The sequence below is a fragment of the Corvus hawaiiensis genome, chromosome 8 (assembly GCF_020740725.1).
Source record: "Corvus hawaiiensis isolate bCorHaw1 chromosome 8, bCorHaw1.pri.cur, whole genome shotgun sequence".
Taxonomy (NCBI): Eukaryota; Metazoa; Chordata; class Aves; order Passeriformes; family Corvidae; genus Corvus; species Corvus hawaiiensis.
In genome coordinates this window covers 7,215,804-7,235,119 of record NC_063220.1, presented here as the reverse complement: position 1 = coordinate 7,235,119, position 19,316 = coordinate 7,215,804, and the positions used below count along the sequence as shown (strand labels likewise).

Genomic DNA, 19,316 nt, shown 5'->3' with positions numbered 1-19,316 from the left:
TTTTAATTCCAACCCCAAATTAATTCACTCCAAACTTTGTTTTCATTAATTTTGACATGAAACCTTTCTCATCCCCAATAGCTTTTTACCATACAAAGTCAAGAATGAGAGTGGTACCCCCACCCAAGAAAAAGCCCATTAGCAGAAATCCATGATCTGCCAGATTCTGCCCAGCTTCAAAACCGTAACCAGATAAACTAAACTCCATTATTATTTTCCCAGAAGCAAATCCCTGTGTTGTCTGAAAGTGAGTTCACGTAAGATCACATGGAACTGGAATAGTTCATGGCACAAATGAGGGGGACAGCAGCCAAGGGGCCCTGAAGGGACTGAATCCTGAAAATAGATTGTGTCCTGTACTCTGTGTGGGCTTCCAAACACTGAACACATCTGACAAGTGCTGGCTAGGAGAGGCAAGGATTTGAGTGAATGATGTAGTGACTCTGCCTAACTAAAAAAAAAAAATGCTCTGCTAAGTGCAGGAATAGCTCTACTAGCTCAACCTCCCACCTGCCTCTACTGTTGTGACCTAGCAAATGTGGTAACATACAGATTCTTCTGAAAAATTCCTTCTAGGATAGACTGCCACACTACCATCAGTATGAGGGCAACTGCTACAATTTAGACATACAGGGGAAATATGCACATTATGCAGCAATCAAATCTTACTGCTGCAGGCCACTTTCCTTTTTTCCCCCCCTCTATTTCCCTCCAGTTTCAGTAGGCTACTAAGCTCAAAAAACTCTGATGATGAAGGATCTTTTGGCAAGTGACTTACAGTGGTCCAATCTCTGTCCCTCCCCTTCAAACACTGACAGTAGCAACAGATCCCAGGTCAATAAATCAGAAGTGCATTATCCAGTTGGTCTTCAACAAGCAGACAAATTCACTGCTACATTCCAATGCCATGTGTTCCACTGAGTGTTGAAAGTCATTAATGCTATTTCATAAAGATGACATCAAAAAGCATCTGCCAATACTTTGGAACACCTCAGACTGATAGTTTCATTGCAGATCCAGTTATTTAGTGCTGCCTCAATAATGCAGATAATCAAACACATAATTGCTTCCAACAAATTAAATGAAAAAAATGATCCAACATGAAGTACTAACTTAAGGCAGAAAAATACCATTGTGAAAGTACTAAAAGACTCCCACAACATCCAAATAAAGGCAAGACAGGGAAGCTACCTGCATGCTAAAATATTAGGAAGAAATTCTTCCCTGTGAGGGTGGTGAGGCCCTGGCACAGGCTGCCCAGAGAAGCTGTGGCTGCCCCATCCCTGGAAGTGTTCAAGGTCAGGTTGGACAGGGCTTGGAGCAAATTGCTCTAGTGGAAGGTGTCCCTGCTGATGGCAGATGGTTAGAACAAGATGATTTTTTAGCTTCTTTCCAATCCAAATCATTCTGTGATGTCTGCTGAGTCAACATCTAAGCAAGTCTAACTATGGTAAGCAGCAAAACGGTTTATAAAAGCAAACTGATGCCAGCCTGAAACATTTCAAGAGAACAAGGATAACAAGAAATGGTCAGAAACCAGCCCTCAGGGACAAAGCAAACTTAGGCATGAGAATCTAAAAAGTGAATGAACCGAAGTACCCTGTGTAAATCCAGTTCCAATAGTGTCACTCGGGCTGTAGCCATTGACAGGTGCCCTACTACTCAGGTCTATCATCTGGTGCAGGCGCAGCTTTCGGCAGTAGATAGAGGCAGCCTCGGGTTCCAGGGCAATGATCAACTGCTCGGGATTTTCAGGAGATGCCATTCCTGCCTGCGAGAGAGAATGGATCAGAGAAGTGGGGTGGGGGATCCCGCAGCCCAGCAGACCCTCTCAGCACAAGGCTCTCCCCAGCTCGTGGGCTTCACTGGGTCACCTCTCAGAGTTCAACCCACAAAGGAGCTGCTGCCAGGGGCTAAAGGTCTGCATCTGGGAATTGTCCTGCCCACACTGCATAGCACAACTCCACAGGCTGTAACAGGGAGGTTTGCATGCACTTACCATGCTAAGTGTCTAACCGAGCACTTGTGTACATGACAGGTGGAGAAACGAAGAAAATCGCTTTGAAACCTGTAATAATTGGCCTAAAACCTGAACTCCTAATTAACCTGTGAATCTGCCAGCTAAGAGGGGCCTCAGCCTCCTTGCAGCCTCCTTTGGCCTCTCTCTGCCACAACAATATTTTAGGTATGTCATTCTTTATGTCCCAGATATTCCCAGTCCTTGCCAAAATGAGGTTCCTGCACTGTTTAACTGTATAGGAATATACAATACACTTTGCCGGTAATGCATCTTCTGTCTTACAACCAACATTTTCTATTTCAAAATCCATTGCTTTAAAGTACATTTGCTTTTATAACATCTTCAAAATGCTCAGTATACTCAAGGAGACAAAATACAACAGGGAAGGTTCCCTAAAATGTAATGAGAACAAGCCTGAAAATAATACCACATTATAAAATCAGCATTTGCCATTCTTTCTATTTTCTTTCTGGATTTTCAGCCTTCAGACACAGATATTTTCAAAAAGCCACAAGTTCTTATGTAACTACATCACTCTCAGAACTGGGCTTAAAGAAAAATATTCAAAGAACAGTTCACAAAACTGTGTTTTAATTTCTTTTCCCTGGTACTTCTGCCTACTGAATGATAATTCTGTTAAAATAGGCAACTTTCAACTCTTCCTATCAACTTTTGGGTTACTTGCTGTTACTTTTCAGTTAAGTGCCTGAGCATTAAAGCTTGCCAACCAACAAATAAAACAAAATGAACATTTTTCTGCTCCCACAGTCAGTCTTCCAGCCTTCAACCCATACACATACACTGTGGTCCCTACAGAGCATCTCCAACAAAGGCAGACTCACATGGAAAGTCTGCAGATTGGTTTCAATAAAGCTACTTTGTGGGCTGTGGGAATTGCTGGCTAATTGACACCTGCCGCCAGAAACTCAAAGTGAAGTTGGATTAAAAAGTAATATCAGGGTAAGACAAAGGACAAAACTGTCCTTCATATTTACTGATTCATTTTACCCTCTCCATGCTAGTAAGTAAGATAAACAGATTCTTACAGAAAGCATCTTCCTCACTGTTGGTAACAAAAAAGGCAAAACAACAAGAACAAAGTTCTAAAATAAGAAAGAGTTAAGAGTTAAACTAATCAAGGTTGCTCATTATTTTAAAAGCACACCATGACTAGGATTATTGTCACTTAACATCCTTTATTGCCTTTGGGCAAAACTTTCAGCTTCAGTTACATCCACTGGGCTAAAGAGCATGATCTGAAATTAGCAGAATTGTGTGGGAAGGAAAATACTGTGCAAATACTACAGAATATCAAACCGTGCCAGCTGTGTGGCAACACATACTGAAAAAAATATTATATTGAAGAGAATGTTTGCAACCAAACTTTCAAACTTTGGGGCACACAGATTTACAGCAGCCAGACTAACCCTAAAATGTCTAAGAAGAGCAATTAAGCACAGACTCTCCTGCCATCACAGCACTTGTATGTGAGCATGTTGGCAGATTATCTATACAGGTTTAGATAAGGCCCTGGAGCTGTACTGGGGATGAAGATGTGCCTTAGTATAAACCCAATCCCTCCTGTGACCCATCTGGATGTAGTAAGCACAGGCAGGGCTGGTTTCATGCCAGCTCACTTCAACATCACTTATCTCCAGCTGAGCTTTTCCACACAGGAAGCTTCGGTTTGCTGCACTGGAAAGAGCAACATCCCAGATATGAATCAATACTCTGTGACAGACATTAGTCTAATTTGCTTCAGAATTCCAAAAATGTACGGTCTCTGCACACAAACTGTCTTTGCCTTTGGAGAGTTTTGCTAAAAGCTTAATCTGGATCTTGCTGCAATTCTAAGGGCTTGGAGAACAAATAGCTCCCAACTACCCTGCTGCAGTTTTCACTTGTATTAAATCCATTACCGTGTTGTGTGAGAGCTCTGAATCTGAGCAGCAAGTGGGTTTTTTCCAATATCTAGCAATGGGGATGAGCCCAAGAGTGCTCAGTCTGCTCCTTGTACTGGCATGTGTCAGCAGCACAGACAATTCTAGTCTCAGTCTAACCTATGCACTAAAGACAAAATTGTATTTTAGTGAAAAAATAGTTTGTTGCTAAGGATATTAAAATCCAAAGGCTTTGCAGGGGTGACAAGAACTGAGTTGCACACACATGGAATGCACTGGTATTTCCTAACTGGAGGTGGCGGTGGGGGGAAGATTGTATTAATTGACAAATCATCTGTTCTAGGGGGAATTTTAGTACAAACTCCCAAGGCTGGTTCTGCTCAAAGCAAACAGTAAACCATTAACAATAACATTTGCTTCCTCCCCTCCTCCAGCAGCAGCCTGTACCATGAACTTTTCACACTGCAGTCAGAAGAGGAAGGCAGTGACCTGCAGCGGATGGACTCAGATCTGTGTTCTCAGACCCTCCATGCACAGCAGATGCTATTCTTGCTCCTTTTTCTCTCTAGCTATGATTTTAACATACCCAAAGTATCTCCTGAGGAAAACATCCAACAGAAATGACAGTTTTCAACGGTTCAAAGCACAGCTGATCCTAACAGAACCTCATGAAGAAAATGCTGAGGTTTTTTGTTTAAAAGCTTTTCTCAGAGAGTTTGAAGGGCCAGTTACAATGAAGAACGGGTTGTTTCACATCATAAAAAGACCATACAGAGAATCTTTAACAGCACAAGGTACAAGGCATCCAACACATATTTTTATATGTAGACATACATATACATGTACATATATACACACATACATATTTATATATAAATATATATATGTATAAGTAGCAATCAGTATTTCATACCTCGTGTATATAGTATTTCTACTTAGACCATGAGAGAGAACACATTACATATATATCTATACATCTATACACAGCACAGAGAAAATGGGGGAAGGGGAGATGATAAAGAAACATGAACACATAAATACTGCTGGGGAGGAATGAAGCAATGAGGTTGTTTTAATACAAGCTCCAAGATGAAGACTTAGGCAGTACATCTGTCCCATCATTACGGCCAAGGGACAGATGGGAGAAAAATATTGAGCATGCAGAGAAAGAGGAGTGGAAACAGCAGGCAGTCAACATGAAGAAACAGTGATGCATTTGTTAAAATTATTAATTGCAGGCATTTGGGAATTAGCTGTATTTTACACTTTCTGCTTTCTGTCTGCCTCACTCCGTGTTCTTGCCCACTGCTGCCCAAGTACTACTGAAATAAAGACCAGGGATTCACAAGTTAACAGGCCTGAGCAGGACAGATCTAAACAATGTCTCAATATTCAACCTTCTATAGATCATTCTGGCAGTGGGACAGACACACCAATTTGCTTTTGCCCAGGGCAGCTTACAGCAGACTTTAGAACAGAGCAGTGTCTTGACTCCAGCCTGCTAAATCTTCTTCCTCCTGTAACGCTTACGAGCAGCATAAACCCAGCCATCACTTATGAAACATGAACGAAGCAGACAGCAGCTTCTCCAAGAACACAGAAGTGGAAAACTCATCACGGGATTACAAAAATTCTTTTGAGCACAAAAAATTTCTTAGAAATTAATTTGCAAGATATTGCTGCATTTACATACCTGGAAGAAGCAAAGAACACTATGAAAAGAACTGCTCTAAAATTCAACTTTGCTCACATGCCTGAAGACTAGGATTTCATTTTTTGACAAGAGAACTCCCAGACCTCACTCACTCCAGTAGCACAGGTCTGTGTGCTGGTGCCAGCACACTGCTGTTCATGTTCCAAGATGCATCATCGACAGCAAACTTCAAAATCTCATGTACTGGAGCACAAATAACTTTACCATCCAGATGCAGGTGAATTCTCACCCTGGCCACCAGCTCTGTTTTTATAGCCAGAGATGTGTCACCAGGAGAGAGCCACAGCTGACCACAAGACCACATTCCTGATTCCCCAAACAGCATCTGCTGCCAACTGTTAGACTAATTCACCACTAGAAAATACTGAGGTCTGGACTGCAGCTCAGTACAGCACAGCAGTCTGAGCACTTGCAGAGAACTGTTTTCACCCACACCACAAGCAAAATCACCATTTCTACAAATTAAAAGATGCTGCTTTTAAAACCCAGCCTCACACACCACAACACTCAGGGGGAAAAAAAAAAAAAAGCAATGCACTTTTATTTAATATTGCAATGTATATGACCTTAAAGAGAGTACTATAGTAGAATATTCCATGCAGTCTGAATCTTTTTAAGGTAGGCCTAGATGAAAATGTCTGAACACTGCTGTAATTAGAAGCATTAGCATTTAGCTGCAGTTCTCCACAGCCAGGCAGACCACTGGTGCTCTATCTGGCTTTATTTATCATACCACAGTGATCTCAAAAGAAGTAGAATGTTAGGAAGTACACCATCATTAACAAGGTACCTGTTTCCTATTCCTATCCTTGAAAATTATTGAAAGCAACAGTCAGAGTTTCTTTTTCTGGTTTTTCAGAGAGATACACCAGATATATTTCTAAAGGTGGAAAAAAAAAGCCTGATCACTGATTTGTAACACAAGGAACATGCCTTACATACAGTGCACTTGTTCTTTTGAGTTATAAAACTGATTAAAAGAATTGACTGGATGAATTCTACTTTAGTGCTTTGATATATTTTGTAGTCATTAAAGACCTAATTCAGTACGGCTGCAGGGCTGTAGGCACTGCATTCACAATTGATAAGGCATTTCTGGATACAAAAATGTAGCATCAATAAAATAAACAGATAAACACGTGTGGAAGAGCCCCCCTCATTACATGGTTGGAAAAACAAGGCACAAAGACTAAAAGGCTTTCCTTAATGTTGCACAGGAAGCCAAAACAAGGTGGAAATTCCCTGGATAACTCCAGTTCAGTGTCACAGCCAAATGCTACTCTTCCCCAACCAGCAAGGTTCCATTTCTGCCTGTGACATGGAGCACATGCAGAAGCTGCAGGAACAGCTCCACCACAGCCTTGGGTGCCCATTCTTCTCTCCCAGTTTGTCACCTTCACCAACTGCACTACTTTAATCACTTCTGAAGCAACGCTGCAGACCAGACAAGTGCAATGATCTGTTCTTCTGGTTGGTAGGAAAAACCTTTCAAACCTGTTTTACCACCAAAGCCCCATTTGTAGGCAACAGAGATAAAATTTAGAAGTTGGATCCTATGAAACGGCTCTGTAAAGATGATGTGGTTTATTAGGAAATGAAGCTCTTCAGGACCACATCATTCAGTCAAAACAACAGAAGCTGAGGATTAACATCAACATTTTTCTATTTTCCAAGATACTTATTAGAATTAGTAACAATAGGAAAGGCATGATTGCAAGTTAAGCACTGTGCAGACTGCATGAAGAAAGTATTGAGAGGCTGAATCAAGGCAAGACAAAACAGCGGCTGGAAATTAAGTGCCTTGTGAAACTTCCACTGTTTAAACTAATCAGTTCCATTGTTAAGGGATTCATGATAACACCATCCACTTAGTGCCTTGGTAAGTGAGCTCCTCTAATCCTCCTCCTTTTTCACTAGCTAGCACTTTCTCCAGTCCTATGGCATCAGACTGGGATGTCACAAATAAACCACTGAGATCTAATTACAGAGGCAGAGCGTGCCAGGAAAGAAGATGAGCAACATGGGAAAAGGCTCCCAGCACTATCCCAAAGAGGCACACAAGGGGAAGCAGGGTTGGCAGAGAGTGGGGAGAGTGGGTACCACAAAGCTGCAGGAAAAGCAGCGTGCATGCAGTTTTGATGGATCTTCAGCCTGGAGAAGGCTTCATAAAAAGTGTTTGAAAATCACTACACATACCCTCACATACCCTGATGCTTTGCCCTTAGACTTTGGAGTAATGAAGAGTGCTGCAGTACAAGAAATACTGTGGGTAAACAGAATAGTGAGGTCAGACAGCCCAGTTAGCTCTGCCCACTTACCTCTTCAAAGACAGATTCTTAAAATTACTCAACAGCCACAAAATAAACAGGATTTTCAAAGATGGGTTTGCCAAAGGCAGAAGGAAGAGCTGCTGGGTGCTCCCCTCCTTTCAAAAATATTCACTCTGCATATAAGAGCCTAGATGAAAACTGAATATTGACTTTTTACTAAAAATCCAATCAACACAATGTTTGGGTGGTAGTTGATCCTGCAAAGATCTGACATCTACAGTGTCATAGAAGCACTTTTTGCTTTACAGAACCATGAGCATTTTGCTTTCTCTTAACATTTGCTACCCATACATGCACATACCTAACAAATGTATGTGAATGCATACATTTTCACACTATTACTGCTGGTTGAACTAAAATTAGGTTTGTGGCACAGGCTGTCCTTGGTCCTAGTCTGATCAGGTGTCACTGATGCGCTGCATTTCCCAAGTGAGAACATTGTGGATAATTATCACAGCTGCAGAATTCTTTCAGTGTCAGCTTCCCTATCTGTACAGATCAGGGACAGGACAAAGATGTTCATCTCTCTGTGAGAACACTACTTGAGAAAGCATAAAGGACACCTCAGGCTATGCTAAAATAGTAGTAACTTCATTTTGCAGACAAGAGGAATACAAGCTACGGAAGATAAAAAAGCCACTACTGGAGGGGCACAAAACTGGAAGCTGAAAGACCCCTGTAATAATTTCCATTTATTCACTTTGCACAAACATAAGTGATGAAATAACATGAAAAGCATAAAGGCATGAAATCCAATGTAAAAACCAGCCTTTACACTGTCCTTAGGATTTTGGGTTTATCCTGAGAGGTCTCTTTTGGGGCCTCAGACATTTTCCCAGCTGCCATGAGGAAGTAGATATCATCACTATGTATTTATATACTATTTCCCTGCTTTTAAAACACCAAATAGGCTTGGCAGTGCTTTCTGAATTCCCAGGGCTTGCCCATACCAGAACTCTGTACAAAGTAACTTAAGCCACAGAAAATTCACAACCTTCCCAGAGTTTTCACCTGGGCCGAACCTACTGCTGCTCCCACTTCAAACACGGAACTCATAGGCCCTGTGAAGGGGGTTTTTGGGTGAAATCCTCGAAGCTGCAGCCAGTCAGGATAGATGATAATAAGGTACCTCACATTTGCACCTGTACAGCTGGTTTGGTGAACATCACTAGACAACATAGAAATTAATTCCAGTTGATGGTTACGCTACTCCCCATTTAACAGTTGTGCTGACCATGTATGCTGAAGGACCACGAGGTTTAGATTAGCATTTCATTTACAATCAAAATTAGTTTTATGGTGGAAGAACCTCTTGTAGGCCAAGGAGCAGTAGAACACCTGCCTGCAGCTCTCTGAAGGGCACTTCCAAAGACAGCAGAACACAGTTTTTCTCAGTCTTGCCAGGAGCTGCAATGAGGGACGACAGCCACATACCGCAGCTTGTGGAGTCCAAATTGGGACCCCCTTTTTACTAAGAAGGTGATGCAGCACCTGAACAGCTGCTCAGAAAGGCATCTCTGTCCTTGGACATTAAATAAAGCCACTGCTGACCCAGTGTTGGCAATAACCCTGCTTCAACTGGAAGGTCAAGCTAGATGATCTCCAACCAACATTCCCACTTTATGCTTCCATGACTCGAAAATGGTGCAGGTATTCTACACTGAGAAAGGCCAGAACTGCAGGATGGAATCCTTCCTAAAGGCTAAGGACCCACACACTTTCTCTCTCCTTGTCTTTGTGACTCTTGTGTCAAATCCTTGCATGTATCAGTGAGAGGGAGCCCATCATGTCTGACAGGGTGACAGCAGTACCAGACTCACTGCTGCAAGCCTGCAGTTAATTCAGGTCCTCACAGGTTTCTGTACAGATTGTAATTAGAACTTTTGTCTGGGAATCAAAGGAAACATTTGTCACAGCACACTTTTTTTTTTTAAAAGCGAAAAATATACAGAGCACAACAGCCTCAAGCAGTCCTGTGATCCTAAACATCAGCCATGAGTCATGTTAAAAAGTGATGCAACATATGGAAAGCAATCAGTTCAATGCAACAGGGATGCACAAGTTGAGTTTACAACACCAATGCAATCAGCACTCAAAAAAAAAAAAGTGTCTCAGACCAGTGTCTTGTCAGAGAGGGAAATTCGGTTCCTAATTAATTAATTCATGGGCTGTAGAGGAAAATATGGTCTTTATGCTTAAAAATATGAGGATACAAATAGCAGACATGGACTTGAAACCCAGCTTTTGCATTCAGCTCTGCCACAAGCTTCCTATATAAATTTTGCAAAACACCAAGAACAAATTTTGTGGAACCACCCACTAATGAAAAAACATCAATTTCTGAGTATCCAAATAAATACTAAGGTTTTCAGTGGAGCTGTTGCTGGAGTTTGTTGGAATGAGGGGTGTTTGGACTCTGAGTAATCACCTTGGTTGTCTGTGCATGCACATACCTGATCATGCTACTTAGCAAGTTGCTTTGGGCCAAAGCAGAATCCATTTGATATTTCACTTCTGTTTACTAACCCGTCAGTAAAGCTATTGCTGTGGTAAAAAATGCAACATTTCTCCCTCTTAATGGCTGTCTAGAAAAAATGGTATTATCTCATTCTGAAAAGCAAGAGAATAAATGGGGCACCTGGAACCATAATGAAGTGTGACTTTTATTTTCAGCACACTTAAAATAATGAATGTGTGGAGCTGCACTGGCTACAGCCAGAACTGCTGCATTTGTGTGGCCACTGATTAGATAAACCAGTTTGTTATAGACAGCTAGGCTGGCTGATTGAGATAAATGCCTTTGCTAAGCACAGTCAAACTGCCTCAATTTATTTTTCTGGTGTTGCTATTACGCAGCTAAGAGTACAAATTGCTTTACCTAAGCATTTCTATACTTCCTATTTTATACATTACTTTTATTATCTGTTCTTTTACTTTCAACCTGAGCTTGGAATTCTTTAGGACTGCATAGACTGTTTGATTCTATTAATAAAATTTATACTTATCGGGTCTTTTGGATTTTGTATTACAATTTCCCCTTTTTAATTTATAAAACCATTTTTTCTCCTTTAGGAAGGGAGATGGAACAGAAGGCAGGAAATATTTGAATTATGACCACCGGCTACCAATCACAAAGCAGCACTTTTGTTTACAATTCATGGAGAAGGTTCTGCAGTTTACCTGTGTTTATTTCACAAAAACCTTTTATTAACTGCTCATAAGCAAGATGATTTCTTGCTACACACAGGCAAGGCAGATGATTTCTGGGTCATCGTGAGAGAGAAAAGGATTTCTTGTATTTGTGAGACATGAAAGAAAACCAGTAATTGCAGCAGACCTTACTTAGGACATTAGATTCAGTCTATCACATTTTGGTCTCAGAAGTAATACAGACACAATATTCCAAGGAGAAGAATCTTGGATCATTTATTAGGCAGGGAACAAATCATGAGACTCTGAAATCACCCATGTTTCTTTGCACAAAAAAATCTCCATATTGCTTGTTTTGTTGTGCCTCTGCTCTTTCACTCCTCAAAAAGTTTCTCAGGTATTGGGACCACAAATAAATCCAAATTAGCATTACTGAAGCTGAGTCACATATTGCTGAATGATAACATGGTAAAGTAGAAGTTATGTTTTTTGACAAGTTGAAGATAAATGGGACCACAGTGGCATTTGGTTCATAATTCTCCAGGGTGATGTTGCTGCAGCTCCTTCCCAAGGGATTGTTGTCACAGATCACATTTGGGCAGTAACTGAAAGCTTAGCTCCAAGTGGCATTACCAAGAATTTTTTGCTGCATTATATTATATCCCCCAAGGTGCAGGAGAACATTACTTGCAAGTTTTATGAGTAGTGTGCATTAGAAAAATGAAGCCATTAAATTCTCATAAGCTTTTCAATTTTTCATGTTGCAATACTCTAGAAATGCTTTTTGTACCCGGGGCATGCACCAGTTACCACAACAGCAAAACCCGACTCCTCCTATTTAAGTCTCTTCCTAATGTCTCAGGCTCTCTCCTTCCCTCTATTTAGAAACATCCTCATTGTGGGCTCTTATGGCTCAGGATGATTGTACTAAAACAACACAAGTGGCCCTGACTGAGGAGGACTTGCACTGAGAAAACTACTTGCTTGCTATTTTCTGTAAGTTCCAGTTTATTCTGCACCTTGGGCTTTCTGATTTTACCTTAATATTTTTCACTACAGTTCCAATTTCAGCTCATATTTCTTTTCTCCGTAACTGAATATTGCCATCTAAGATGTCTTTTAGACCAATCTATTGTCCTTTCTATGAACTTATTACAATCAAACCCATTTGTTTTAGACCCTGTCCACACTGAGTTACATTTTTGGATTTCTATCACTCCCTAATGACTGTAGTTCACAGCCTTTCAGACCATCCTTTTCTTTTTTTGGCTGGTAAACCCCATCTAGCACAGTGTTTCCACCAGGCAGAAAGAAAATTCTATTTTTTGACTATTTCTGTTCTTTCAGGCAATTTCTAAGAACATGAGAAATGCGTTTCTAAACTTTGTAAGACAGGCACAGATTCACTCTTACACAAAATGCTATGGAAACCTCTTGTTTTACTTGTTTTAGCAAAAGAAAAAACTCCAGATACTTCAACTTGTGCCACAAAGTGGACAAACAGAAATACAGAGAATTGGATTAGCAGATGCCTCTGCCTTCATGTGAACCTGGCTGAGGAACTCACATGTGTGAGCAGAGATCAATTAGCATACATTTTCCACTCTGTAATCTTCACCTCTCAATTAGTTATCCTTTCCTAATTAAACATAGCTACAAGATGCAGAATCCTCCCCAACACATCACTCAATAAACATTTTCATCCTCATGATTAAAAAGATCTTAATATCACAAAAGTGAAACCATAGACTCAAGAGACCCCCACAAGCTACAAATAATCAGGATGGTTGATGCATTAACACATTTCTGCCTCATCTCTCTCATTAAAAAGTCCTGTTTCAGAAAAATAACCAGCTTCCCAGTGCTGCTTGCACCTTCTTATGCAGTTTAGAGCAGAAGCCGGTCACACTGTCCCTACACAAATAAATTTCAGTTGTGTGTGTTTTATGAACAGAAGAACAGACTTATGAGGGAATAAGAGTAGCTCAGCTTCACAAATTTCAATCTGGTTAAGCCCCCCAAGCCATCTTTTTAAAAATCAAACATACTTCATGTCACGTTTTTATTAGCAAGGAGTTTCTTGTGCTGTCTCATTATTCTTTCACCCAGTTTGTTTATTTTTCTCCGAAGGTTTCTCCAGAGCAAAGCAGTATTGATCAATGTAATGTCATTGACCCTGGAATGCAATGTGTTAAATAATCCTCACTGTGCACATTCCATTACAAAACTGATGTGAAAACAATAATAAATGTTGAGTATAGGAGCTGGTTAAATAAAGCCTCTGGAATTTTAGGCTCACGTGCTTAATCCTATAACCTAGACTGCCTCCCTTTTTGTTTATACAAGCTTATCATGCAAATGATTTTATTTGTATGTAATTGTAGGTATTTGAAAAATTGTAGGTAATTGAAAAATAAATCTACTTCAGAGCTCTAGAACTCAATTTCAAAACTCAACAGTTCATATTAAAAAGAAAAGAACCTTCAGTATCTCAGACTAGACCAACTGACTGATGTTTGAAAGCCCACAGAGTATTTCAGGCAAGCTTATGAAAATGCACCAGCCTTCCATTTCCTTTGCTCTGCCCTGAGTGCATTTGTTATGCCATGTTTTACTTTCTTATCTTACAGCTTCTGCATTCAGATATTCCTGTCACACTCCAAAATCTTCCTTAAAACGTTATTCCTATTAGCATGTTCAAGGAATTCCAGCCTGCAGATTCTGCTCTGCACTTACTGTGCCCAAAGAATGCAAAGCAGAACAACTGGGACACAGAAACAAGAAAAGTTGATGCTATTTATGATGCCTTATCTTTTACTGGTGGGGAGAATGGCAAATATGACTATAAATCCTAAAAGTCATTACTAAGGATGTAGTGAAGACTGATGCAATGCACACTAATCCCAGCAGACATGTTTTGGGAAAGAAAACTTAAAACTAAGTGAGTCCTACAGAGCTGACACTCTGCTCTTGCCACAGAGCTCTCTCCAGCTCTGACCACATCTCAACAAGTGTCACAGAGCTGTAGAACCATCTCTGGACACACAGGAATTAAGCATGAGGGACAGCAAAAAGCACCTGTGAACTGTTATTCAGGAATAAAGTAATTTTGATTCAGCAAAATAATCTGTAAAGACATGCAACTCTCTACAACCTGCCAGACTTAGTCCCTTGGAAGGCCCCAGAGAGCAAGATAAATGAGAATAAACAAATACCTGCTTCAAAGAGGTAATAACTCAGCTATAAAAATTGTTAAGGATACAAAAAGCACAATAGATGAATACAGATAGGGCAGGCAGAGTAACAGCAAGAAGCAATGAGGAGTAGATCTCCCATAAAAGTAGGTTAATCACAGTCAAGTTTTTGTAGGCATGAAAAAACCCAGAATTTTAAAAAGGGTTTCAGAAGAGGAAAATGAGTGAGCAATACAGATGTTCATGTCCAGGACATGCAGCTTATGTCTGAGATGACACAGATGGAGTCAAATGTGGGCTGATTTCCTGTCAAATGTGAGGCTACGAAACTCTTTAGGGGCAATATTCCAAAGAGATACAAACCAGGCCAGACTACAGCTGCTGAAGCCAAGGAAATGATGTTGCAGTAACCAAGATGCAGAATCCCTGACAGCTTGGATGAAAGCTCAGCAGTGTACAAAGACAAGAAAAGCTGTCATGCAGACAGAATTAGCAGGATTTTGATAGGCTGGATGGAAAGAGAGAGGAAGAACTGTGAGCTGAAGGGAACACCCAGATTACTCATTCAATGAGAAAGCAGCAGAGCAGCTGGAAGGGGACAATGCAGGAGCCCTTGGGCAGATGAAGAGTTCCAGGTTAGCAATGTTTTGTTTAAGGCAAAGCAGAGATGAAGGGTGTCAGAGCTGCACTGAGATCGCAGGCTAGTCAAAAGCTGATGGATGTTGAACACAGAAGCAGATTTCCAACACTTCATACTCTACTTTATTAATTCCATTAGCTTTGCCTAGACAACTCCTTAACCATTCCAAAAAGGCTGGGCTTTACACTGTGAACCAGTGACTGAAGCTGCTTTAGTACTTTAGTTCTCTTGGAGCTACCTCACTTGACACCGACTGCTCAGCAGAATTCCACAGCTCATTAATATTTTCTGCAAGTTAACTCCCAGCTCAGACTGGTGGCTGTACTTCAGTGTGTCTCCTGTTGCAAGGTTTCTACCACTGCCTTTTCACACTTTTCTCTACATGATGCCCCTCATTTTCAAGATGCTTCCATATTCCAATAGCTAGCAACAAGAGCTGCAAGCTCTGATCCATCCATGAGGAACATTTGGATCCGGCAATAGGAATCTGAAAGACTGAATGGAAATTCAGAATTCTGTTTTCTGCACCTGTTTCTTCATTCCCACTGCTTTGAAAAAAATCAGCCATGTGTCAAGTTAACATGAATTATTTCCCTAAACTCATGTTTTCCTGCAGTAGATCACACACCCCGAGTTAAAAGCCTTGTCAGTCCTTGCTGTTTATCAAGCTTGCCCATAGAAGTACACAATCACAGACACAACCACAGACACAGACACTAATTAACAACATTCCATTGTGCCACAAATGAGAAATGCCAAGAGATCTACCTGATCCCTGCCCTGCTCCTTCCACAGCTCCCACTTCACGAGCACACATGCACACAGACAGCAGGCAGACAACAATATACAGAGATAATGAATGGGTCTCTAGTGTTTCAGATTTACCTACAACCGTGTCCTTCCATCAGAACTTTAAGAGTGTTTTGCTTCTGGCACTAGCATTAGCAATCCCACAATACAGACTGTTAAGAAAAACGTTGCTCAACATTAGAGATAGTTAGAAACAGAGTTAGAAAAATCTGGGTGCTTCCCAGGAGCGCTCTGCAAATTACTCATGAACTAGAAGATACTTTACAAACTGTGCATTGCATGGCTGCTGCCAATGGCTTACGCAAGTCTCTGAGCGAAAATTAAAAAAAACCAAACAAACAAACTAAAATTGAATATCCTGATGAAAAAAAGAATGTGTACATCTCATGTATTAGAGACACAAACTGAATTTGAAATAAAGGACATGCATATGGGAAGTGCACATATTTGAGGGGCGGTTGGAGGGAAAGAGTTAAACGCAGATAAACCTCTTACTGGCGAAAATAACGTTTGAATTTAATTTTATATCCAGACTATCCGGTTCACAGTCCTTTCATTCCTACTGTGGGAAAACGGGAACTGGAAGAAAAGTCCCACCAAGGAGGCTCTTTTCTTTCCCTCTTTTTTCCTTTTTTTTAAAAAACTTTAAAAGTCTGTGATGACCTAAAGAAAGTAACAAAACAAATCTGTGTCCAGTATTTTAAACTCAGCTTTCCCTAGGGTCTCAAAACTGCATCTGTTCCATGTGCACTGAGTTCAGCAGGAATACATTGTCCAAGATGACAATCAGTCAGTGAGGGACACCAATATATGAAAGTAAATAGTAAGAAAAAGGCACTTAAGAGGTGAATACATATAACCTACACCTACTGCTTGGTAGATTTAACTCCTCTTTCAATGTTTCTAGACTGTATTTATACAGTTTATACTAGAGTAAATTGCCCCAAATACAGCTTATCATTTAGCCTATAAACTAGGGCTTTAAAGGGGCATTTCTACATTCAGCCTGTAATATTACCTTGTAGGCAGCTTGTCTCATAAACTGCTTTGCAGGCTGCTTCCAAATAGCAGGCACTGTAATGACCCATCTTACTTCAGTGTTTTCAAAGTCCGAGCCTCCTTGGTCACTGAGTTCCTAAAAAAAAAAAAAAGGAAAATAGAGGTGAATGCAAAATGATGGGTCTCTACTTTACAGGAGAACATTATTTTCTGTTGGCTCTGGTAACAGTAATCCTCTTTTCAATTTTTCTTCTGTTACATCCATGCTACAAATCAGAATTACTTCCAACCTGCCAAGAATGCTTTACTATGCCAAAAGGTGGGACTAAGGTTGAAGCTTTCTCAAGGAGGCCTATAGAAAAGTTTACTGCTCAACATACAGAAAATTTGGCTTTTGCAAAAGCAGCAATTTACAGAATATTACCGCACATTTATGTACATTCTTAGCCATGGTATGGGATTTGCTGTAGCCTGAAGAATTCACACTTACATTTTGATTAATAGAGAGAAAAATATTTGGGGTATCACTGATGAACATTTATGTTTTACAATCTGGATTTTTCAATGACTTCTTTATACACCACTTACCTTTAAATCAATTTTTTATAATGCAGTTAACAAGGGGAAGTTATAGTTAACCCCTTTAAAAAAATGACTGATTGGTCCTTCAAAATTTTGCTTTAAGCAAACATTCAAGACTAGTTTAGTACTTTTATTGTCCTTTTTTTCCCCCTTAAAAAAGAGGAAAGTCTGTACTGCATTTGCAAATTAGGTGACATACTGACATGTTTTGGGCAAGGTTCCAAGTAAAATGTCATTACCATATGTCCTATCTAAATCTCCATCCAAACAGAGAAAGGTTCAGAAAGGTGGACAACAGGCCTTTAGAATATAAAAAAATGTTTCTGCATGTGCTGAGCCAAGGTGTTGTGTTTGTTTAGCTATGCTGCACTTCAAAAATCCATGCTGGAAAAGTAGTACCATTATACTGCACAGGGCACCACAGACACATTACAGTCCAAAGTAACAGCCCACTCACATGGCTTGTCTAATTAGTTCCAGGATTCACCCACAAATGCCAGGGATTTAGTTATTAACATCAGGAAAAGGATGTAGCCCCGAACAGGCAGCACAGCAAATATATGGGATTTTATCCAACATTCATATTTGCTAAGACTATCCCCAGACCATGCACAGGTCCAAGTCTGTGACTTTACAATCAAGCCCAAAAAAATATAGTTCAAGATGTCTTTGACAAGACAAGGAATTTGAGTTGTAGTGGCAGGATTGTTTCTCTGCAGCCATAAGGAACAGACTGGCATCTCAGAGAAAGTAAATTAAACCTATTCAAAAAAGCAGGTTAGCTTTTAACCATAAGGCTATTTTAAACAACACTTGCTTGGATGAATACTCTGATTTGACCCAGGAATTGCTCTGCTTACACTGACATTATAGTGGCATGTTGGAAGCCAATGTTTACTTAACTCACAATTGACTGTTTACACAGGATTTAAAAATCTCAAAACCTGTTTACTGGGGACATGTATTCCATTGGAGAATAAGAAAAACAGTCTTGTGATCCAAGAAGAACACTGAAAGAAATGAGCACTGCAACATTTCAAATCAGAAATGGAAAATTATAAGCTTTTTAATTTTCTTGTCAAATCAACCTTTTTTTCCATTAAAAATACGGCAGAAAATATCTAAACCAGTAAAAAGCTATTCAGAACTCTGCATCACAGTGATGCTATCAGTGATCAAGCTTGACCTGTGCAAGGGGAAATTACTTCAGGGTATTGTGAGCTCTCCAGAGTCCACAGCCTGCCTGGAGTTTCTACACCTGCCTTGCTTTGTTTACATCAAATACTACTTAGGTCAAAGCTTGGCAAGGTTGAAAATATTAAGCTCATATTTATACTAGTTATAAATACAGCAAATCTTGATAAGGAAGCATTACCCCACCTTTAATGCCTGTTCCTTAAAGAACTGCAGAGCATAAGCAAATATCTCAAGTGCTTTGACTTTTTTGCCATTTGCAGCTGTCAGGTCTGTCTCCATGGTAAGATTCTACATGAAAGAAAATAACTAGAAGTTATTGAAAGAAAAAGGCAAACATCAAATTAATTCCCACTGCTTGAGGACAGAGAACTCTTCATTATTCACCCGGTTAGGAAAAACTGACAAAACTATTCTGAACAGGATTTAACTCATCACTTGAATTTCCTGGAGCATGACATTTTGCTGCTTATTTTAGACTTTTGTTTTTAAACACTTTCCATGCCTACAGATAACTGCAGGCAGAGAGAGAAATACGGACTAAATAATTGCAGTACATGTATCTGTAAATAATTGCAACGAAGCTGCCCATGCAAGATATTTAATCCAAGTTAAGAGTTAAAAGAATAGAATTTTGTTTTCCCACCAACACATGAAACCAGAAAACACCTCAAAACAGAAAGTATTGGCCTATTCCCAAAATTCTAGAATGGACTAAAGACAAAAATACAATCAGTAGGAATAATGTCAAATTAACAGCCTGATTGGCACTTGCAGTTCTG

General features: G+C 40.1%; 1 protein-coding gene across 1 annotated transcript in view; it reads right to left on the bottom strand.

Annotated features, from left to right (window-relative positions):
• The window catches only part of HSPA12A (heat shock protein family A (Hsp70) member 12A), a 41,217-nt gene that overhangs the window by 11,000 nt on the left and 10,901 nt on the right, over positions 1–19,316 (bottom strand). The window contains exons 5-7 of the mRNA XM_048310950.1: positions 18,721–18,825; positions 16,778–16,894; positions 1,600–1,771 (exon numbers count right to left, since the gene is read on the bottom strand). Of these exons, the coding sequence (XP_048166907.1) occupies positions 1,600–1,771; positions 16,778–16,894; positions 18,721–18,825 (394 nt within the window). The remainder of the gene's footprint in view (positions 1–1,599; positions 1,772–16,777; positions 16,895–18,720; positions 18,826–19,316) is intronic.